This window comes from Dicentrarchus labrax, unplaced genomic scaffold (genome assembly GCF_905237075.1).
Source record: "Dicentrarchus labrax unplaced genomic scaffold, dlabrax2021, whole genome shotgun sequence".
NCBI lineage: Eukaryota > Metazoa > Chordata > Actinopteri > Moronidae > Dicentrarchus > Dicentrarchus labrax.
In genome coordinates, this window is record NW_026136715.1 from 17,136,554 (window position 1) to 17,161,063 (window position 24,510).

Here is a 24,510-nt window from a genome sequence, read left to right on the forward strand (position 1 = left end):
TGCCTGAGAGGGCTTAACGCCGCTGTGAGCTTCTAAACAGCAATCTGCTCGGGAGAGCGGCAGCTACTCTGTAGTGACGAGGATACTGATGATAGCTGAAGTAACATTTGCTCTCTGCTTTGGTTCATTTGGTTGGTTTAAAATAATGCAGGCTCATGAATAAGGTGTAAAACTATGAGTGTGTGTGTCTTTCCGCCTGCTTGTGCTTTTCTGTTTTTGCATCAGGCTCTCTGAAAACCCTTTGATTTTGTGGTTTTTACAGGCAGAAAATGAAATGTTCAGGTGGCACACTGGCAGCATTTACAGTCTCCTTAAAGTATTAATTATGTATAAGCACCGGATAACTGCTCGTTCTGCTGTGGCAGGCAGCCTGTTAGTCTAGAAGGCAACAGTGTCTGTACACTGGATAGACAAGAGGTTTGGATGGGTGGGCTAACTGCTGGGAGGGAAGGAGGGAGGTGGGAGGGACATGACGTCATTGCACACATTTCTTCACACACAGTATGGCTACGTGCTCAAGGGGTCTCTGTCTCAGTCCATCAGTATGGCTCGCTGTCAAATAACAAGCAAAAGTCTGTGCGGTTATGTGATGTTGCGTGAGTACTCGCACAATCGTCCAGAGCAGTAAATGCAGCTGACTGACTGCGTGCCAGCTGCTGTTTAACACGTCCAGGCTCACTTACGCACTCATTCCTCCTCGCTGCTCAAGGTTGCATAAAGGGAAGAACAAGGGAAAGAAAATGGAGAGGAGTGTAGGGTTGGAATGAGAAAGATGGAGAAGGGAGGGAGGGAGGGAGGGAGGGAGGGAGGCAGGAATGGAGAGAATGGGGAAAACCAGAGGTGGGTTTGAGGGTTTAGGGAGGTGATGATTTGCTTGGCTGCATGTGCTCAGCCTCCTCCCCAGTGACATAACAGAACAATGTACTCTAAAGGCTTTAAATATCTTTACTCTGACCTCATCTTCCTCTACACACACACACACACACACACGCACACACTCACACACACAGATACAATTAAGAGCCTGGAAAGAGCAGAACTGTCTGTCTTCAGTTATCTTAGACTTTTTCCCTTCTTCTATTTTTTTCCCATATGCTCATTTCTCCTTTACTCAACGGGTGGTGGCAGTGGTGGTGCAGGTGTCTCAGTCGGTGAGTGCAGTGCAGTGTAGCCGAGTCCCTAATAAAGATGGCTGGGGCCAATAGGATTGTGCCGCAGTCCAGCACACAGCACGGCAGTCTCTCTAATGTTCTTTCTAACCACTGTGACGGTCAGTTGGGCTTATGTGAAGGCACAATAAATATTTTATAACATGAAATGAAAACAGTATTTTGCCCTTTTCATCCCTCACCTCTGCACTGGCCTCAGTTTCTACCATTTTCTTCCAACCCCCCCCTTACATCCCTTACCTCCCTTCTCTGTTTTTTCATTGACTGGCCCTGGAAAAAGCTCTCTTTTCACCTCAGTGCTGCCGCTTGCTGTTCATCTAAGGGATTACAAGCCTTTGCTGAGTTGCATTTTATCAGAAGGCCAGTGGGTGGCAGCACTTAAAAAGTGTAATGTCCAAATCCTAGTAAAAGGACAAAGTACCTGTGCATGAGTACACTTTAAAAGCCCAAATAGTATGTTAAAACCGTTTGTTATTAAGTGAAGAGAAAGCAGAAGGCAGTGGATTGATTTGCAGGAGGCAGAGAACACTGTGAACACTCATCCATCCATCCCCCCTCGTGGTTCTTCTCTCTCCACATTTCCTCCAGCAACGGCCATCCCACTGTTTACTTTATTAAGGCTCTAAATGCTCAGCAATCCCTTTTTAATTGACTTGGTCTCTCTGCTTGCTTTTTGGCATCAGCCTGTGTGAGTCATAAACAGTGCGTCTGCACAGCATCACTGTTTGCCAAGAGGCCAGTTTGTGACGTCGTAATCAAACAAAATGATGTCTGTTTATCTTAGTGTGAGATCTCTTTTTAGTATTATTATTTGTCTCCTGCTCACTCCCTCTGTGTCTCTTTGTGTTGCAGAGTAAACGGGACCATCTGCTGATGAATGTGAAATGGTACTACCGCCAGTCAGAGGTGCCCGACTCTGTCTACCAGCACCTGGTGCAGGATCGCAACAATGAAAACGGTGAGACCGCCTTGTGTTTGCTGAAAACTCATCCGCACACGTGCATTTTACACAGCAGACTTCCATACACAGAAAGTAAATTCACTTACTTGCCCTGTAATACTACACTCAATTTCTCTCCTTCGCAAACACACACCTGCCTCTGCTCTCCAGACTGTTGGCGGATGCAAGAGCTAGCTGTGAATTGCATTTCAAACAGAATCCAGAAGACAGTGTCCCAGGCAACAGAGCCAATCCCATGGCTCTGTGCTGTTCCCCGGGTAACACTCCTTCAGGCCAGACAGCAGCACTGTCAAGTGTTAATAACCCACAGTGTAATGTGGCCCTTGAGCACACATTCTGAACACCATCAGTGCCAGTGGACCCGTCACACTCTAACAGGGACATAAACACCGTCCCTGATTTTTAGCACCTGAATATCAAATGGTGATGACTGAAAGGTCACAGAGGAAAATCAGATTGAACAATGACTTTTAATGGTTGAAATAATCAGTTGATGAATAAGTATGTGGATTTTAGAAATGACCTACACTAGGCCACATACCATTATACTGTATTGTGTTTTTTTATTCATGTTAAATTAAAAAATCTTTGTTATTTTGACAGATTTTAATTTTTAATTATTAAAGTCATTACATAGTTGTACATGTAAATCTCTAAGCTGAGTTAGCCTGCCCTCAACAAGTGTTTAATTGGTCAGATACATAATTTCATTACAATATACATAATTAATTATTTTCTCAATGGATCTTTCAGTGTTATTTAAAATATTGTTCCTAAAATGTTATTTTGTGTTGTACTGTAGCAGGCTCTGTGTTCTTGCTATAAACAATTTGTTAATAGTATATTTTATTTTAACAGGTTAGATTATTGGGTGTGTTTCCCTTAAGAGTGCGTATCATTTAAACTCAGTTTTGATAAAAAAGCAGCCGTGTATACTCACAACACACACACACACACGCACACACACACACACACTCACCTGTTGACACATCCTGTTAGCATTTCTAATTAGCCAACAAGTTGCTTTCAGTTTTCCTCAGACTGCAGTCGACTCTATAAAAACAGCCTTGAAACCAGAGAACAAATACATATGCAGCCATACTTACAATCAAACCATGTGTTATGCTGTTTTCCCTCTTTGTAATAATCCAAGTATTACTTGTGTGAGAGGAAAGACTTCAGTTTAGGTATGTCATTGAGGTTATCAACCTAACACTTGCTGTTCCCTCCAGAAACAGCTTCAGTGCGCACTGCTCCGCTATCTGCAGTCTGTCCTTGCAGCGGGGACTCAGGATTATTAGAATTGATGTCACAAGGCCGGAGCACAGTGGCCACAGCACGCCACAACTCAGGTCATTTGTCAACGACGAATACCGGCTCCTGGTGCTGTTGATGCATCTTAACCCCCGGAAGGGTCATTTCACTTGAGAACTGAACATTATGTCCTCTCCTCGGGGGACCGCACTTTATTGGCTTTATTGAATTATGTGGCATATTATTGACCTCTGCAGAGGTACTTGTTACTTTGGGTGTACGCAGAACTGTGCTCATGATTTTATTAGTGAGTTCGAATAGCAAAGCTACTTTATCTCTGTTCCCTCTTTGTCATAGATGAATGAGTTTGGTTGTGTTTGGCATTGTATATAATGTAGATATAGGCATTCAGTACAACTGTGTTTTTTCTTCCTCCAGACTCTGGACGGGAGCTGGTTATCACAGACCCGGTGGTCAGGAGTCGAGAACTCTTCATCTCTGACTATGTGGACACTTATCATGCTGCTGCTCTCAGGTAAACAAACACTAACACACACATAGAACAACTAGGATCCTTATAATCTTAGCTGTGGCACTTTAAAGGAACAGTATACATTTCCAACATGTCTCTCTCACTGTCCAGTAACATCGCGGCTGCTGCGATTGCAGTGTTTGCATTTATAACACAGTAACCCTGTTACACCACACAGCTTTTATTTGTGGTGTTTTGTTGCATTTGCCTGTTGAGTTCACAGTTGTAGCCTATTTTTAAATTGAAAGCAAGCCAATTTCTGTGGACCGGAAAATTATTAATTTAACTGATGTTTTATTTTCATTACCACATGCAAAATTCAGGCACTTTTTGTGGCACCTCGTGCTGTGCTTCAGGATTTCTATTTCATGAAACGGCCACAAATCAGGTGCTACTATACCGACAATTCAACTCCCCCTCAACCAAATACTGGTCTTATATAGTCAAACAGACTAATGACTGTGTTTTTATTGGATACACCGCAATTTTAAAATACTCGCCTGTAGGGATGTAACGATAAACTCAACTCACGATTCAATGCGGTTCATGATTTTTTGTTCACGATCCGGTTTTCTCACCTTTTTTTTTTTTTTATCAAAATGAGCTACAGACAAATTATGACCAAATAAAATGATCTTTTATTCGTAGGAAAATAAAATCTTAGAGGTGCTTTCTTTACAGAAACTCTGTAAAACAGTTTGTGTCCTCTTATAAAAATTGCAACTTACATGGTCATCTTAAACAACAAAATACATGAAAAATATCTCCTTTCTTTAGAAACGATCTCACAAGTAAACTGGTGTTAACTGATGTAATTCAATATCTTAAATAACAAAAGAATATAAAATCTTGACTAAAAATGAATCACCAACCAGTGACTTTTTTTTAAGATAACGTAACCTACTTCTGAAAAAAAAAGAAAGAGAAAGAACATATCCTACTTCTCTTGCATCCGTGATTCATTTTTTCTGTCAACCGGTGCGAATCGTCACGCATTTGTACCGATTTTTAATCGTGTCACGATCACATCGTTACATCCCTACTCGCCTGCTGTGATCCAGATTCAGGAGACGGAAGAATGACTCTACCCTCTCTCTCTGACTGCTACAATCTACTATATTTATCCTCATGTATCTGTATTTTTCTGAACAGTGGCAACATGGTAATAGTACTACATTACTACTGTGTTTCTGTCAATTGTCCATGAACCAAGTCACAGCAATTTTTCTATTCCATTTATTCGGAGTTAAACTAATATACCGTGCTTTGCTGCTGTGAGCAGGTGCTGCAGAAATAGAGCAGATGTGTAGAAATGAAAAGCCATAAATGAGACTTGTGTCTCACGCTGTCTTACATTAATACACTGATTGAAATGGCTGTGCATCAACTCCCCCAAACGCACACCTGTCACTACATGAGCCTCTGGAGTGAAACTGATGGCACTCAATCTCTTTGTGCTTTATGTCAGCAATGTACAGGGATCGTTTTCTTTCTCTCTGTGTTACCGCCTCTGTCTTTCCATCCATTCCTGTCTGACCACCCCTCCCACCTCTCCCACTTCCCGTTTTCTTTAACCAAAACCATGTGTGAGCAGCACAGCGGCGGGCAGCCAAAGCCATGTCTCCCAGAAACCACTGATTTCAGGGCAAATTAGCTGCAACTTCTCCTACACAGAGCACCCTTTGATTTGACTTATTCTCCAGGCTTAAGATAAACGAGAGGGAATTCCAGCGGGGTGCTGTAATGCCGCAGCTCTCCGAAGACAGCCCTCTTTAGTGCCCTTTAATCTTTTCAGGGGGAAGGAAGATACTGTTTCTCTGCAAGGCAGCCCAGCTCTGTGTGCCTGTGATGTCTGTTATTCTGATAGAGCCAGACACCAGAGTGCTGGAAACAGGAAATGGTATCAAGATGTGGTCGGAGCCTCAGCACTCTCAGCTCATTGGGGGGTAATCGTGTCGGGAGTGAGACACACAGGTTGAATTCCTGTCCAGATCTCTGCAACGTCTGTCTCCCATCATGCCCCAGCTGCAGCAGACAGGGCAGAGCTGACATGTTCAGCTGGTGTTTACGGGTTCAGTAGCCAGAGCCTGATGTCTCACAGCAAAGTCAGCAGGCACTGACAGGCACTAGATACCTGCTGCTGTATTTGTCACCTCCAATAGATGAATATCCCAAGAGCTTCTAATTAGGGCTACGTCTGCTCCTGCTAGGGTATCACTTTGTCATGTAGTTGTTGTTGTCTAATAAGGCCTGTCTTTTTTCTCTCTCACAGGGGGAAATGCAACATTTCCCATTTCTCCGACATTTTTGCTGCCAGGGAGTTCAAAGCCCGCATCGACTCCTTTTTCTATATCCTCGGATATAACCCAGAGACCAGGTGAGGAGCTTTCTGTCCAGTCAATTCCACTGATACAATACCCTTCTTAGTCCTCCCACAGACCAGAAATGCTGGTTCAACACTCTGTGCATCTGATACAATTTTAATTAAAATAGGGATGCAACTAATGATTATTTTTCTAATTAATCAATTCATTTTTTCGTCTGTAAAATGTCAGAATATTGTGAAAAATTCGCCCAAGTTGACGTCTTCACATTTGATTGTTTATTCTGACAAACCCCCAAAATATTCAGTTTACTATCACGTAAGACAAAGAAAAACAGTAGATCCTCACAATTGAGAGGCTAGAATTAGGTAGTAATGTTTAGGATTATTACATGAGTAATGACAATTAATTATTAAAAATTTAATAATCAAAGATGATTAGTCTGTCAGTCAATTAATTGCCAGTTTTTTTTTTTTTTTTTTTTTTTCAGCTATAAATTCAAAGTTGCTGGGTTCAATTTAATTGCAATGATAATTATAGCCATTAGTTACAGCTGAGCAGTTTACTGATACAATGCAGTTAAAACTATATGAGGCAAGATGTTGGAAGGGGTTTTTATGAAGTAATATCCCAACAATGACCATATACTGAATCCTCAGTAGTAATACATATTATTTGATGGCACTAATAGACAAATTAAAAATGTCAGCAAGTTATAGATCTCAAGATATTGAGTCAGAAATATTATTATATTTGCTTTTTTCACTATCGTAAATACTATTAAAATGTGTGGATTTGTAGGATGTTTCACATGAGCACTCTGCATTTTTGGCTGTGGATGCACAGTGTTATGTCTAATGATGCTTTCTACTCATTACTGCTGTCAGTGTTATCAGTGCACAAAGGATGGTCCTAATGTGGTGTAATTATGGAGTTTGATCCCAGGAGACCCCTGTGGCTTTATAATTGTTTGGGCGTTTGTTGATATTTGTCAGATTACGTGATTAAGTTTTCATTACCGATCTTTTACGTTAAAATGAAGATTAGAACGGAAAAATCTAGATGAAGCTCATCAATGGTATCAAGTCACTTGTTTGATAAGGATGACTGACACAATGTCACTGTAATAAGAATGACTCAATTGATGTTGATGGTCTCAAAAGATGACTTTTAATAAGTTGTTTTTATGTCTGCTCAGCTGGCCGCGTTGTGAATTACATTTACTGACCCTATACGTGCATTCAGCCATGTGCACCATGTGTGCAGCGATCATGCATCAGGTTCGTCGAAAGAATAAGAGGTAGTTTTGTTTTTTTATGGGCCCAGGCGCAGTCTGAACAGATGAGTTTTCAGTTTTCAAATGGTTAAATAACCCGTCATAAGTGTCACGAACTTTGAACCCCGTCTTTACTGTGTTGTAGTTTGTTGTGCTAGAAAATAACTTTTTTCATAGTTTATTTGAATATTTAAGCATTTCAGCTTATCATTTATATGTCATTATTTACCTATTGTATCATGTATGTTTAATATAGAGTTTATGGGACATGTTTGTTGGTTACAATACGTGATGAGCCGTTGAATCATTTAGGTGCTGAAGCAAAATTGATGAACCTCTCATTGTTATTATCCACTAGTGGTGTCTCACGTGTTGCAGTGTCAGCTGTCCTTGTTATTGGCACCTTGGGTTGCCAGTTGGGAACCCCCTCCTTCAGAGCCCTGTTCAGTCTCAGTCTCCCTCCCTCCCTCCCTCCCCTGCTCCGCTCGTTTGGTATTCTGAGCGGGGTGTCTGCAGCCTTGCAATTTCACTCTTGTTTATTATGGCGCAGACATACGAGGAGAGATGAATTCCGTATCCTGTATGCGTGTCTGTCTGCTTCTCTCTATGTGTGTGTGTGTGTGTGTGTGTGTGTGTGTGTGTGTGTGTGTGTGCGCGCGCGCGCCTCTGTGAGTGAGTGAGTGTGTGTGTGTGTGTGTGTGTGTGTGTGTGTGTGTGTGTGTGTGTGTGTGTGTGTGTGTGTGTGTGTGTGTGTGTGTGTGTGTGAGGTCGCAGCACATGCTCAGTAGTGTCTACAGAGGAGCGAGCCGAGCTTGCGACGCTGTACGTGCAGGCTGAGGTCACAGCACAAGCTCAGTGAATACCTCTCCGGGAGCGAATGCGTGGTTCTCCATTTTGAGCACCTAGAAATAGGTGGGAGAGGGGGAGTTAAATCCAACGAGCATTTATACACACAGTGTCACCACCCAACCTTTAGGGCTCGATGTCAGAAATGGACGATTTGTTCAGTCCCCGGAGGTAGGTTTGTGCTCATATTCTCGTGCTTTCTCGTGCCGTTATTACTTACTGCGCGACTGTCGGCTCGGCTTATTCGTCTTGACGAAGAAAGTGTGTGATGTTTGCGAGCTGTCCGCATCACTGTCATTAGGTTTAACCGTCTGTGTGTGTCGGGGTGCACGAAAGCGAGTGTGCACATTGTGTCAGTCGCCAGGAGGATTGAACGCTGTCATCGCAGATCACATACCGTTACGCGTTATTGTGCCACCGTAATGAAAACACCGTCGTATCTCACCGTTATCAGTATGTAACCCGGTGAATGCATAGTTTCTGAGACGCATCCGCGAGTGTGTTTGCGCCCTTTCGCCTGCTTGTATGACTGTTATAAGACCCGGTTATAAGCCCTGGCTCCATTTTGCAGCTCCTGTTTACAACCGGCATGACATGGCGTATGGAGCGATGCTGGGCTGCACACAAAGCTCCGCCGGGCTCTGCCAGCCCCGCAGACCGGCTCTGTTGTGTCCACGCTGCTCGCCATTGCACTTAAATACCACCAAGTTGGGTTTGTTTTTGCTGTGCTGCAATTATGTCAGTGTGCCACAGACTCGCGCTGTGATTGGCTGAAATTGATGGAGGGGGGCGGGGTTATCCTTGATTGCACACGCACACACACACAAAGTTGACCAGACTGTCACGTTGTTGTTTGGGGTTTAATAAGTAAGCCTGTAATTATTTGACAAGATTGTGTGCTAATGCTGAGTTAGATGTGAACTTGTTGAGTGTGACTTGTTTTACTTTGTTTATTGTGCTAGGCAACAGGCTTTGTGCAGCTTATATAAAACATTCTTACTAAGAAGTCAGTATTATAACTAATAACTTTGAGATAATGTCTTTCTAATCTACATTAAGAGCCAGAAAATTAAAAGACTAGCTTTTTGTCTACAAGAAATAAACATCAACTATGAAACCTGGTATTTTTTGCTGGATAATACTAGTTCTTACTTTTATTACTAACATTGACCTTATTTTATGTAAGTACTTTGCTGTGTCTGTTCAAGTATATCTGCAGTCTTTATGGAAACTCCTGAGAGCTTCCTGCTGCGATACATCTGTATTCTGCCTCCTCTCTCAGGACCTGTGCAGCATTCCATCTGAATGTCTGCTCTCAGGTATTTGCCTGAGTAAAGCATAGCTGTCTTCAAGACGCCGTTCTTATTCTGGTGCACCGGTCCTCATTTGTCATCCTTACAGCCTCCTGCCAAACGTACAGCAGACCTGGCCGACTGCACATTGTCAGGAACACGTTTGTAGAACTTTGTCTCAGCCAGATTCGCTCTTGCTCCACGTTACATGCAGAAATATTCTGCATTGTAGATATATAGTCTGTGCTGTGTAGGGAAAAAGCAGGATAATGGTATGTCTTTGTTTCAAGCTTTGTTCATCTCGTATAAATCTAAATAAAATAGTATTTAGCTAGTTCTCCGCTGCTTACTTGTAATAACTATTTCAAAACTTTCAGTCAAATATTGGCATAAGAAACACTGTTAAAGTAGGATTCAAGTATAATGAAATCGTTATGAAACCACTAAAACCTAATCTGAAGTGCTGATGATGCAGGAAATGACCATATTTTATCTTTATCAGCACTATTCATCGCTCTGTGTTCCCGTAGTCGGCCAAAAACTGTGATTTCTTTAGATTTACTTTGTCTTATCTGCTGAGATGAAATGAAGTGTTTCGACATGTTCTGGAGCAGCAGACAGTCCTGGCAGGCCCGGGGTCATTTACTGCAGCTGAAATGCAGTTTTTTTGGCCCGTGCTGACGTCGTCTGTGCCAAAGCTTCTGTCAGCCATAGTTCATAACAGTATGGATTACTCTCTCCTGTCTGAGAGAAGGAGGTCTGTTAAGAAGGGGAAAGGGGAGTCGGGTCAAATATGTACCCGTCAGAGGGTTTTGTGGTTGGAGCACTGTAAAGAGACCAGAGGGGCTGCGGCCTCTCAGGTTTCCGCCAGGACTCCGTGATGGAGTGCGAGCTTCTCTGGGTGCAAATCACGCTGACAGATTCTGGGCCGCCCCGTGCTCGGCTGTATGAAAATCGGCGCCGTTACCTAGGCAACGGAGGGAATGGCTTTTCAAAAGGAACATCTTGTCATTTTCTTTAATCCACTGCAGCTGGAGATTCGGAACACTATTATTAAATTGCAGTTGCTATGGCTACCAACATTTGTACCAGCAGCCGTTTCAGAGGCTCTCGCCCTGCATATCCAGAGCCAGCTCCCCCACCTCCACCCCCACCCCTCCTCCTCCTCCTCCTTTTAGGGGATTCTGTTTTATTGCTGCATCCACAATATCAGGCTTGCAAATGTGCTCTGCTCAGCTCGCTGTGCAAGAGCAGTCGACCAGGAATATTCTCCTGAAATCTTTATTTGTGTTTCAGAATAAAACACTGTGTACTTTTCTCGTATGTGACTTGCCTGTAATGTTTTCCACAATTGAAAGTACAGCTCATGTCTCCTTGCACTACATTTGATCTTGTCCAGGTCATGAATTATGTTTCTTACATTTTCTTTCTCTTCCCTGCATCGAGGCTTCAGTCAGTTACGATACCCAGTTGAGACTTTGTAGTTCGTGCAGTTGTTCAGCTGATTCAACAGGCACAATGCAGACAGATTTCTTTCAGCTAGCTTTGAAAATGCTGCCAAGTGAATATTTTGTTTCAATCCGCTCTCTTTGTCTCTTCTCAGGCGACTAAACAGCACACAAGGGGAAATCCGAGTGGGACCCAGTCACCAAGTAAGTCATTGTAAAGCACCCATCACTTAGCAGTTAACTTGAGAGATTGTTGTGAACGTTGGAAACCGCAGGAAGCCCTTTTTTATTTTTGGATTTATCACACAATTGGCTAATAACTCTTCTCTTACCTTTTATAGATGCCGTTTAGTCTGATTCCTGGTATCGCTTGTCATTTAAGATAAATCCAAACAAGATGTGTAGCAGCATAATAATATCTCCCCATTTAGCTTTAACTAAATGACAACTTCTCCCACAAAACCGTTGAAGCTGCTCATAACAATGAGCTAGTTTGGTCTTTGCTGCACTTCTGTTCTCACAAGACATATTATTTAAATTTAGTACATCTAAAACTTTCTATATACCCAAAAAATACAACAGCAATTTTATATGGTAGTGATGCCAGTGTGGCAGTGTACTAATGTGACACGCCAGGTGGAATCAAGATCCTGCACTTTACATAAGAGTTTGCATTAAGTTTGCATGATCATTTTACGGTGATGTTTGCACCTGTCAGCCTGTTAAACTGTACTGTAGCTTTGTATATTAACTGTGTAACTAAATTTATCAGTAAGTCATTTATATTGCCACCAAAAGTAGGAAGGATCTGTATATGCTCCATCTTTAAGAGAAAAAAAAAGGTCTTGAGACAGTCTTGTTCACCTGAAGTGCTTCAAGGACAGAAAGTCATCCGAGTGCTACAGTTCCGTGTTGTGTTAAGATATTGAATCATTGCCACTGTAACTTTGCCCCATTCCTCGCTGCCACCACCCAGTGAAAAGTTGATGACAGGGGGTTGAAAGCTGATATTTTCTTCAAGCTTGCAAGCTATTTGTAGTGTGACACCATCTGTCCTCCTCCTTCTCCCTGGACCTAATTAGGCCAAGCTCCCAGAGCTGCAGCCTTTCCCCTCTCCTGGTGGCCAGGCCGTGACCGAGAATGAGGAGCTGGTCTGGATGCCAGGGGTCAATGACTGTGATCTTCTCATGTACCTCAGAGCCGCAAGGTGAGTTCAGACCTGGCTGCCAAGTCTGCCCAACTAGTTCAGAGGAAAACTATCACCAATGATGTTAAAGGTTTTTCAAAAATATGTAACCCCAAACTGTCCACTGTATTGATCCCTGAGGGTAGCTGCATAAATTCAGAACTTAAAACATCAGTAAAAGTAAAAGTTTCTGTACCAAAGATTAGTCGAACCAAATCTCTGTAAGTCTCCAGAGTAGTATTTTATGCTACATATTAATGTTAAACTTCATCAGGTGTTGTATCATGGGATAAAATCATTCATCGGTGTTGCCCCGAGATGTTGCTGCAGTGAAAGTGATATGTGTTAACAGGTTTCTGTGTTAATGTGTAGTCAGGGGCCACAGTGTAATTAATCACAGTCAGTCAGTATGACAGACAGTGTTATATAAATTCCATCAGAGTCTATATCCATCCATCATATTTGTTTTCATGCTTACCAGTGTTACATAGGCCTATATTTATGTTGTATTTGAATATATGTGCTTAATGTCAAAGCCCTGCTCAGTGAAAATGTAGTTTTTCTTTCTGGAACAATGTTCAGTCAGACAGTCATTTGACTTTCACAGTAGCCCCAAATTATTCAGTGCAGTATAATGTCAGACGTAGAAAGATAGTAAATTCTTACATTTGAGAATCGTGAAGCAACAAATGTTTGGCATTTAAAAAAAAGATTAATTGATTATAGGTAGTTGCCAATCAGTTTTTTGTTGATGAAGTTAACAGACTGATGTTGAAGTTTCGCTACATTTCTTACCAAGCTAGCAAGTTAATTTTATAAAGGAAACAAAAATTAGCTTGCTATTGAATGTTGGTCAGCCTGTTCATTAGTTCCTTGTTGTGAATATTGTGCCATCTTGCTACGATGTAATTTTATTGTAATTTATGAAGTTATATCAGTATGTTGCAGTGCCAGAAATTGTTTTTACATGAAATAAGTAATTTATAATTCAAGTCAACACTTTTGAAGTTTGGTAAATGAGGGTAAAACTGTTAAGGTGACCCCTGCTTATCGTCAGCTGTTGACATCTCTACTAAGGTCATTTTAATGTTGATTTTACGTGTTGTCCACAGGAGCATGGCTGCCTTTGCAGGGATGTGTGACGGAGGCTCAACCGAAGACGGGTGTCTAGCAGCTTCTCGAGATGACACTACATTAAACGCACTTAACACTGTAAGTAACCAAGCAATAAGTCTAACACTAGAAATCAGGTGCACATGAGGTTTCTCAATAAAATAAAACAGAGTTTCACAATAAAATGTTGCGTTTGAATTGCCGGGATGGTACTGCTCTGCAGTGATGGGCAATGATAAAGCCCCTGAGCCAGTAGAGTAGCCCCCTGTAGTGAACCCAGCCTCAGAGGCTTACAATACATTAGGCGTAATGAGAGATTTGTCCGTCACATTGATAATGAATACTGAGGAATCAAGCACAAGAAAGAGATTAGAATCATCATAAACAGGGCATTTATATTCCGACTCTATAAACTGGAAAATTAACATAGCGGGCAGGTCATTGTCTCTCGACCTTCCTCTCTATTTGCAATTCCAATGAGTAATGCTTGTTTATTCTCAGAGGAAGAGCTCCAGTGCTGCCTGTTTCACCCATTTGAATGTGACACAGGGCTTAAAGCTGCACAGTGATTGCCTTTGTCACCGTGTTGTTTATTTCCAGGGTGGTTCTTGGATCTTTGCACAGCATTTCCTCTGATGCTCTAAGATCTCTAGTAAAAAGCTTCAGTCAATCTTGGATGTAAAATCTGTTTGTAATCCAAATCAGCTCAATAAAATATGTCAATACAGCTCAAAATGTCCCTTCGGTGTGACTGTAAAGAAAGCTGGCATCTTTGTAAAATGTTCCTTTTTTAATATATCCATGCATGGTTTTATAATCAGAATATTAAGCTGTTATTTTTTGCGATTGTCCTCAGCTTCACGAGAGCAGCTATGATGCAGGAAAAGCTCTCCAGCGTCTGGTGAAGAAGCCTGTACCCAAACTGATAGAGAAGTGCTGGTCTGAGGATGAAGTGGTAAGAGAGCCTTTGATTTGGAAATGCATTAACAAAGAAAATGTACTTAAAAAAAATAACTACTTAAAGGATGCAAGTAATAAGTTGGCATCCAAAACAATTTAATATTTTTCTTTATGTCAGGGTATTAAATAGTTGCTGTTTCTTGGTATTTCTTGTATGGATTGCTGCTGTCGGTCAGAGCTTGGTTTGTGTCTTTAGAGGGAGCTGTTGAGAGAGAGTTAGAACAAGGCTCTTGGCCCCCTCTCACAAGACATCACTAAAAACACTCGTCAGTTTCCAGCTCCTCCAAGGCCCGAGAGCAGCTGCATCCTGTTTATCACCCACAGAATAAATCTTAAGCGTGGAAGTCTGGAAAGGGAAAAGATTGAGGGCTGGTAATGTTAGCCTCCATTTGAATTTAGATGTGAATTTCACCACAGCTGTTGAAGGGTTGGAATCAGAAAATGGCAGCCCTTCTTCCTGATCAAACACCACATCATGAAGGGGTAGGAGGGGGAATTAAAGTGCTGGATAACACCATGTCAAAACAACTGAGAGCTGCGGCTTTGGCCTTGATGCTTTATGACACACTGCACTACATGTTTGTATACCAACTCTCTTTTAAAGATAACAATGCTGACTGTGGATCGTAGAAAAACAAAAGGCACCACCACTAAAATTCTTCTATGTTAGTTTTTCCTCCTCCTGGGTGAATCATCCTTTCCCCTTTGATATTGTTTGGTAGTGCTGAAGCTTGGCAGTCCGTTGTTGAGCTTTGAATACAGCAGCTCGGATCCGGTGGAAGTGAATGGGATGATTTGTCTCGTAATTGAACATGATGGGCACATTTGAATAAAGCCAGAGCCCACGGCAGGACCACAGCAAATCACAACAAATTAAGTCAGCCATCCTTTTGTGGACTGGTTATGAGTTCGCCTTTATTTATGCATACTTGCTGGCGCCAAGCTAATCTGCTGTGCAAAGATGATCAGAGCGGGGGACAGGCATGTTGATAGGAGGCTTTATTGCCACACTCCACCACAGTAGGTCTACCATAGACCACTTGCCAAAGAAGCCCAGTAGGGACTTGAGAGTAGGAGCTGTAAATACCCAGATTCAGACAATAAAGTGGTCACTTCAGTAAAAATTTACCATTACAGTGTTATTTATCTGTATTGATAGACTGTAGTCTTTTCTTATAATGCTAAAGCACTGAACTCAGTGGCACAGGCTAGGAAAAAAATGATCTTATATTTTCTTACAATGTGGCTGAAATCAGAAAATGATACCACAATATAACCCAACCAAACTGGATTTCTGATTCTCTATCTATCAATACTGATATATGGAAGTTTTAATAAATCAACATATAACATGAACAAACATTCTTGAGGCAGATTTCTTATATTGTTTTATCAATATGAAATGTCTGCAGTAAGCTAACATGGCTGTATACCACAACATAGCACATGTATGCTAAATGACATATAAATCATCACTGATGTTTAATGCAATGAATTGTGTTCCACTTATATATTAAAACTCATAACACATGAAATGCAAAAACCTTAAAGGTTTTAGAAATAAACGTTAACATGCTATTATCATATAATTATAATGAAAGATAATAGCATTGAATTATTGCCCAGCCCTGAATGCTTAATTTATTCAGTAACGTCGGTAAAGGCAGCTCCATCCACACTTCCACAGAGGAGTTTCATCATGTTCAGACAACATCATGTAAGTGAAGAGGCGGAGCTATCAGAGAGTCCAGTACACACTGTTGGCCATGTTCAGTCGGCGGGTGTGTTTTGTGTCTTGTGGATGGAGGCGGTCAGCAGGCCAGTCTGTGCTCCACCTGCCCCACAGGGGCTCCACAGCCTGGAGAAGCATCTTGTCTCTGGTCAGCCAAGGACACAGATCCCAGTGATCTGATCACCAGTTGTGCCTTTTCAGCCCTGCAGCCTTGAGGGACAGGTGTAAATGTAGCTCCAACCTTGACGCACTCAGAGAAATCAGCCCTGCTGCTCTTTATTTATTTATCAGCCGTTGCTCTGCCTCTCCTCCTTCCTCTTCCTCGCCCTCTTCCATCTCATCCCCCCTCTAGGACTAGCTTCATTATTCCTGTCTGCTCTTTTTTCACCCCACCCCTGCATTCTTTTAGAGATGTGAATAAAAGTGACAGCGGGGGCTGCTGGAATGACAGAATCAGCCTGTCTGCAGGGTCACTTGTCACCCTCCCCTCCCCCCTTTGACTTCTCTTGCCCCCTCCCACCCTACCTCTCTTCTCTCCTGCAGCTGCTGCCACATAGCACATACTAATCCTGGACCTTAACTCTCTAATGTCTAGAAAAATATTTATAATTTTTCTCCCCACACACTCTTCAAACAGAAAGATAAGACCACTGCTGTAATCATTTGTAAACTGTTTCATTACTGCTGTGGAGGACGTGACAACATTCGCAGTCAACTTGTGAACAATCTTTCACTGTGAGACTACTTACTATTGACTATTTATGTACATCCTCATCACCTTAATGTGAGAACCACTCAAAGGTGATAACTACAACGAAAAACCTCAAATGGTAAAAATGGATATAAAACTATAAATATTTCACCATAAACATCTACTGCGCAGTCTAACCTCCTTATAGCTGTGTACTGGAACGTTGAGTAGAGAAGTGGTTGATTTAACCATCAAAAAAAGGAAAAATATAATTACTAATATAATTACTGTTATTATGGGCGGCTGAAACGTTTCAGACAGTCAGTACAGTCCTCTGCTTTTTCTAAAGTCTAACCGAGAGAGGCGATTCCCACACCGCTTGTGTGTTTTATCAGAAGCCAGATCAATCCTCCCTGCCTACACACAACTCTCTTCCCATCCTTTTGATTGCGCTATAGTCTCAACGGCAAAAATAAACTCTCTTTAAATGACGAACAAAAAGCAGTGAAAAGCATACAGGTTGTTTCTTTTTGTTTCCATTAAATGCCTCGCCACTGATGCCGTATTGAAAAATAGCAATATTGTTACAACACTGATGTATGTAAATAACCACTTGTTGTAAAGCATGAAACCACAATTAGTTGACAGGATATGATTATCAGCAGTGAGAACATCTGCTTTTTAGATCAGAAAAATGCCGTTACAGATTTTTACTAAATGAACAGTTTTTGCGACTGAATCTTGGACTGTAGCTGACCACTGCTGACACTTTCTGGGCAAGTACAGATCCATGTTTTTGATTAAAAAAAAACATTGCACATTACGAAATAAAGTTCTGGCTAAAAGATTGTAGAGTCCTTGAAGTAGTCAATCCAGGTTTTTTTAGTTAATGTTCATGATGTGGTCATTTATTAGATGTACAGACAGCATTGAAAAACCTATAAAGAATTGCTTTTGTTGTTGTAATAAAGTATTGTGTCTTTTTAAGTTATTTCAGTGTCAATATCATTGTGAAATGTTCTATATTATTATATACAGATGTCATTACACAGTCTCATCATTGGCCTCTTTTTCTGATATCCAGATTATTTATTGAAGTATTAGTGAACAGGATTATAGTGAATCTCAAAAGAATCTCCACCTAAAAGAAACCTAAAAATAATAATAATAGTAGTAATGAATTATCAGTAAGTTGATACATTAAAATAACAGTCCTGACCACAATATACCGGTTATACAACAAATACATGATATCTTGTATCTACCTCCTCACACAGATATTACATTTTAAATGTACACCCAGTGTCAGATGCAGGTCTGCTGTTGCACCAATAACAGTCTTATGTCATCATTTGCCTTTGTTGATCTCAAGAGCTTCAAATGAATTGATTTTACTCTAAAAGTTTTATATTCAGACGTATCGCAGTAAAATCCAAAGTAAGGTCAGTATTACATTGATTCCTTTAAAGGTCATCAAAGGGTTCTTGTTCTCACTAGAGACATAATGAAATTGTCTCTTCACATGAACCTGCTGTCATTCCTGAGTGTAAATAAGCAGTGCTAATAATGCATCGGCCAACAGGAGGTGCCATATAAACAATCAGAAGCAGCAGCAGCGGCCATGCTGCGTGTCGCCATGTCAGAGACAGAGAGGCTGATCTATGACTGCTGGGGGGCGGCAGGTCTATTCCTCAGCGGCTTATCTCCGGCTGTGTCTTCAGCTGATGGATGACTGGAGCAGGCTGCCGACGGCACTGAGGTGGAAGGGGAGGGGAGGAAGACGAGGGAGAGGAGAGAGTAGAGTAGCCTCCCCCCAGCGGTTGAACACAGGCCTGCAGACAGACCTGAGATGCGCTGCTCGACCAAAAACACCACAGGCAGATACAACACAAAATGCTGTCTTGCTGCAGGCTATAGATTATTTCAAAGTTTAGACGAGCAGCTTCACTTCAGCGGTGCTCGTCTGCAGAGGGAGATCTGTTTGCTACACTGAAAGATTTAGTGTCAACAGTGCATTTTATCACCATTATGGTACAGTGCCAGCAATGCTTTTTAGGGTTGTTAAGTAACTAAATAGCAGGCAGGATGGGTGTGTGCTGGAATTTCCTGTCACCTTTTGTGTCAGTACGAGCCAAAGGAAGCAGAGGCTGTTACTTTGTCTGCTAAAGGTTGGCAGAACTATCCATGTTTATTATCAGGTAAAAACAGCTCTCTTGATCGGTCAAAGTAAGATCTTCAGCTACAGAAAAGTGTTTTTTTTTTTTTTCAGGTTTTAAGAAGGATTCCTAATCAAAGTGTATATGTCCTTTAACATCCACATACATTTTTGCATATCTAAACATAGATTGTTATCTTTATGCTCAGTGTCGGTGCAAAGAGGATGTGGGTAGTCTAGTGTCTGTCAATGTGGTCTCCCCCTCTCTTCTTCAAGCATGTTGTGATTTCCTCTCAGTACACCGTGGCCAATCTTATTACTAGCAGATATTTCATAACAGACGGCAGTGTTTTTACCCTTTGGTTTTGGCTGGCGGACTGGCTGTCCTCGGCCCTCCGGGTTTATACACAGCAGGCTTTGAAAGGTCAGCTTTTAACAACGAGTCAAGTATAATGACTCCATATTGAGTGAAAGTGGCTTTGTTTGCTGTTGGACGGTCTTGCGTCAGTGTTTTCGCGGAATGACATTTAGCAGGAATTATGTTCCACTCTGTTTGTCATCGTGATACCATCTTTGTGTATATGTCCGCATTATCTTAACCAGTTTTACAACTCCCAACAATCAACTCTCAAGCAGGAAGTGCGCACACACAACAATGGCCTACTGAATAATTTTTTCTCGTTCTCCTCCTCCTTTTATATGTCTCCTCTCCAACCTCACAATAGTGCTCTGTTAGCCTCCGAGGGGGAAACTTGGGGCGGGTGAAAAGCGCCAGCTCTCTGGAACACGCTCAGAGAGAGAAGCCTGTTGTTTCTGCACAGCGGATGGCCATTTGGTAGCGCTTCCACCCAGCTAACCCCCTCCTCCTCCTCTTGCTCTCTCGCTTGCTTGCTCGCTTTAGCTCTCTCAGCCCCTCCTCCGCTGCTGTGTTGCCTAGCAACGGAGGGCTGGAGCAATCAGAGCAGGGGCAGAGCGATTCAGGGAGCAGATTGGCGGATGATTTATTAGCTGGGCTGGAGAGCAGTGAGCCCAGGCAGCTGAAATGGAGCCTTAAACTGGAGCCGACGTGAAGGGAGGGAGGGAGGGTGGAAGGAGCCAGCGAGGGAAAGAAAACGGAAGGGAGGAGGGAAGCGGGGGAGAGGAGAGAGAGCGAGTGTGCACACAGCTCCTCTATGAAGATGGACGGACAGACTGTGTAAATAGTACAGTTGGGGAACATAATTAAGGTGACATAATTAGGACAGACACACAAGCTGCATGGGCAGAAGTGATTGTGGACTAGTCCTACATTCAATGCAAGGCAGGAAATCTCAATCCAAACTCTTCTCATGTACGGTCCCTTGGTGGTGGAACGGGTAAACAAACTCAATTCAGTCAGCAGAATCCCTCTCCGTCTTCAAAAATCTGTTTAAGACCGGTGTCTTCCAAGAGTACTTACGCCGTAATATGCTCTTTCTCTCTCTACAAATTGTCCGTTGCTGTGCACTGATATGTTACTTCATACACCTGCAGCCACATGACACTTCAGGTGGGAGTGTTATGGTACTTATTCTTATTCACTTTGAACAGAAGCTTCTCCCAAATGAATAAATGTAATTGATCAGAATCTCTCACCTTACTGCTAAAGAGACATTAAACACCTCACTGGTATTTATCCTAACTCTTCCTCAGGAGTAACTCCTTCAGGATTATTTAAATATCTGTGCAAACATTCTTGAAGCTAATATTTCAGAGGGATATTTACTTAGTTTTGTCATCGCAGACCAAACAAGCCCTGTACTGTTGCTCCTCTGCAGTGGCGTTCCACTGGTTATATGTAGCTCTGTGGAAGTTTGACTGACAGTCCAAATGGTAATCTGCTCTTAACCCCTTGAGTGGTTGGAGATGGGTGTCGGATGTGGGGGAGCGCTTGTGTTGGAGACGGCTCCATCTACTGGCTAATCAACCGTTACACCTTCAGTGTGATTAATGCAAATTAACTGCTGTCTCATGTCACTGATAGAAGAGGCTTTTAGTTCAGCTGTCGGCTCTTTTTCATCCTGCTTTTGATCAGGCCTCTTATGTTTGATTGTTTAGTCTGGTCTAACTGAGACATATACTTTTATATTTTGCTATTCACAATTACACAGTTAAACTCTAAAACTCCAGAATATTGAGTTTGTTTGCATAATAGAGATAAATACAGTCATTCATTCCTTTTGTTGAGATAGGTCTGTCTTTCTCGCCTGTAATTTTTCCCTCCTGAAAGACTGTTGTGTTTTGCAGCTGGCTGTGTTACTTCTGTAAATTAGGCTTTTGTTCCCCACCAAAGCTGGGTATGTAAACAATCTGTGGTTACATAATGTACTGTACATGGCATGGAAAAATGGACTCCTGACACTCAGGAGAGACTCCATGTCTGGTTTTCCTTCTCACTTGTCTCCTTCCACCATGTCCAAGACCTTTCTCCTCACAAATTGTATCAGCCTGCCTCCCCTCTCAGGCTGGCAGCTTGTTGAGTTTGTGCCTCTGTGCTCAACCCAAGCTCTGAACGCATTTAAAGGACTGCTGTAGTTTCTGTTTCAATAAAACTGCCAGCTTCGGTGTAGTTTTAATAACAATCAGTGGCCTGGCTTTTCCTGTGTGGGGGAGACATGAAGCCTGCTTGTGCCGTGTTAGCGGATCAAGAACAGGCTGAAATGAGCGCTGCTCCCAACACCAACGTGAAACACAGGACTCCACTCCAGGTTTTCCAGCCTGCTGCGAACCAGAGGCTCTCTTGCAGAAAGATCACATGTAAAGCCTTCCCCTTTGTAGTGGAAGAGCAGAGAGTGACAAGCTATTTCTTGCTTGTAAAAAAAGAGGAAAAAAAAGCAGTGTACCGTCGGAGACGTTGTGGATTTGCCCCCTAATTTTTCCTTTACCTGTGGCTGGACGTTAGAGATTTGTGCCGTGCTCCCTGAGGACTTTTCCCTGCTTTTTGCTGGAGTTACTTTGTGGAAACGGTTGGCTGAGATCACTGAGGAGCGGGGCTCGCCTCTGGAACAAGAAAGTAAATCTGTTGGTTGTCTGCTTCGCTGGTTATGAATGTTTTCAGCCTCCGCTTTTTATGGCTTGCAGTCTCAGGCTCTTAAAGGAGAAGAAATGAATTTGGTGTTGTTCAGCTTTTTTGCATTTATTTGTTTCTGGTGTTTTTGAGCTCATTGAGGTGAGGTGGTGTGTCTAAATTCAGTTTTCATGTCAGATTAAATACGCTGTTATGAAGTAGCAATTTCTGTCATCAGGCCGTTCATTTCTTTTCACTCATGTAAGGCTGTATTCCTCAATTTTACATTGTTTTCTGGGCTTTTAAAATTGGCAAAATGTGCTGATAGAAATAGAAACTGTCCACCGTGAACAGTGAGGCATTTTGCTTTCTTTTCAACTCTTAAGTTTAGGCTTTGACTTTAAACTTTTCACTCATGTGATTAACAATATGTCCAACATGTATAGCATTGTGTATGTTTTTATATTAGATTATGTTTTATAAAACTGTATTTTCTCTGCACATGAAAAGGCGAGCTTAATCTCAGCGTCTCTCCCTGCCTTACTTGTCATTTCCTCTCTCGTTTTGCCCTGACATGGCTGTGTTTTCTCCGGAGTTTAAACGGCTACAGAGGTTTCTAGATACACATCAAACCTCTGCAACCACAGACTAGCGAAATGAAAACAATGTTTTTTGTCATGGTGCTAGCCTGTAACTTTATGCGGTCGCAGTTTAGCTGACTTCACAGATAGTAACTGGTATTTTTTTCTCTCTCTCTCTCTCTCTGTCTGTTTGTTCCTCTGTGAAAAATTGCAGAAGCGCTTCATTAAAGGGTTGAGACAGTTCGGCAAAAACTTCTTCAGGATCCGGAAAGAGCTGCTGCCCAACAAAGAAACGGTAAGAGGAGTTATTTCTTTCTGTACTGTTGAACTTTTTCACTGTGTGTGTGTGTGTGTGTGTCATTTGTTTTATTGCACTGAAACATATAAAATGGGGTACATGTGGTTTGCTTGTAACTAATGGAAAGCTTGAGCAGTAAAACATTTTTAGTGTGATATTTTGAGCATGGCTGGTTTTTAACCAGAGGCCTTATTGATAAGAAGTAAGTGCTGCCTGCCAACAACTGTGCTGCAGTATTGTCAGATCTTCCTTCAGGCTGTCTGGGGAGAAAAAAAACAAAACAACAACTTGTTATACCCGAGAAGAGAAAAGACTTAATGTACTTTACAGACAGGTACACTTACAAGTTACACGCTGAACATTAATTAGCACCCTCTGTTAGCAAGTAGTAAACAAGTTGTGCAGATGTGATCTGAGCCGCTGTGTTTATAGCACATCTCAGGTCTGAGGAGCCGCCCTCTTTACCTCTTGTTTGTGTTCAAGTGTTATAGCAGCACCTGAGTTTGTGTTTTGCTTTTGTTACGCGTTCACCCGACATTAACTGTAGTGAACTATAAAATGCTTCCATGAGAATTAAAAAGTAGGTTACAATGGGAGCCTTTTTACACAACGTGAAATCACTGATAGCTGTGATTTTAAAAGGACCTAAATTATATTTGTGTCTGAAAGTGGATAATTGAGGTTGAACTATAGGCAAAAGACACAACTGAGATTATAGTGCTTAGTACTTTCTTTCTTTAAAGGCCCAAATGAATTATTTTTAGCATATAAATTAGATATATTCATGCATAAATATTTTCAATTAAAGATGTACAATTGGGGTTTTGTGTGTTTCTTTCTCAAATGATTATAGCTGATAATATATGCTCCTTTGTTTGCTAACATCACTGATGTAAACAAACCTTTAGCATCATCAGAAAATATTACTAACTATTTTGTGAGTCCCTGTATTCAACTTGAGAGTAACAGTAGGTTCCAGATTTATATTTTTTTCTGTTTACCTTTGGGACACAGATTATTATGCCTTTACCCATTTTAAGGATTAAATTATAATGTGTCTGTATTATTATTATTATTATTATTATTATTCTTTCTTAGTGGTTTTAAGGTTTGTCAGTCACTTACGAAAACATTGATCAACGGAGACAAAGAGAAAGATTTCAGGAACTCTTGTAATTGTGTTATTTATGTACACTAGCAGAAGCATGTTCCTCTTGTCAGAGCCTGTGTGTGAGTGCGCACGCGTCAGTGTGTTAATCAGCACTGAACAACTGTGTGACTTGTTACATGAGTGAAACCCAGGTCTGACAATGATTAACAGTTAACCTTATTAAAGGTGATCATTATGTAGAAAACAAAGCATAGCAACCACACAGTTTGTGCTGTTAAGCTCCCAGCAGCTTACTACAGTTTTTGTTTTGTATATCTGCACAGTGAAGAAGCTTGAAGAAGTTTTTGTTTTTTGTTGGCTGTAATTGGCAATAAAGGGAACATGTTGTACATGAACACGTTGCTTCAAAGTCTGACTTAGCGGTTAGATTATTCCTAAATCTGCATTTTGATTCACAAAGCAGTGCAGACCTTGCTGTTTCTGTGAGGCTGCTCATGCTGGAAGTGTGCCGAAGCACTGCTGACACAGACATCAAAGGAAAATCAAAGGTGTTTGT

At 41.7% G+C, this 24,510-nt stretch overlaps 1 protein-coding gene across 6 annotated transcripts in view; it reads left to right on the plus strand.

The window, feature by feature from the left end:
- Nucleotides 1-24,510, plus strand: part of rerea (arginine-glutamic acid dipeptide (RE) repeats a) — a 124,964-nt gene that overhangs the window by 83,267 nt on the left and 17,187 nt on the right. For 4 of the 6 annotated variants that reach the window (XM_051424228.1, XM_051424225.1, XM_051424227.1 and 1 more), the window contains 8 exons: nt 2,022-2,127; nt 3,823-3,919; nt 6,189-6,293; nt 11,258-11,306; nt 12,185-12,309; nt 13,401-13,500; nt 14,258-14,356; nt 22,760-22,840. In XM_051424228.1, the coding sequence (XP_051280188.1) occupies nt 2,022-2,127; nt 3,823-3,919; nt 6,189-6,293; nt 11,258-11,306; nt 12,185-12,309; nt 13,401-13,500; nt 14,258-14,356; nt 22,760-22,840 (762 nt within the window). Of the gene's footprint in view, nt 1-2,021; nt 2,128-3,822; nt 3,920-6,188; nt 6,294-8,348; nt 8,534-11,257; nt 11,307-12,184; nt 12,310-13,400; nt 13,501-14,257; nt 14,357-22,759; nt 22,841-24,510 lie in introns of those variants that run through there. The other 2 variants (XM_051424231.1, XM_051424229.1) reach the window with 2 other exon arrangements.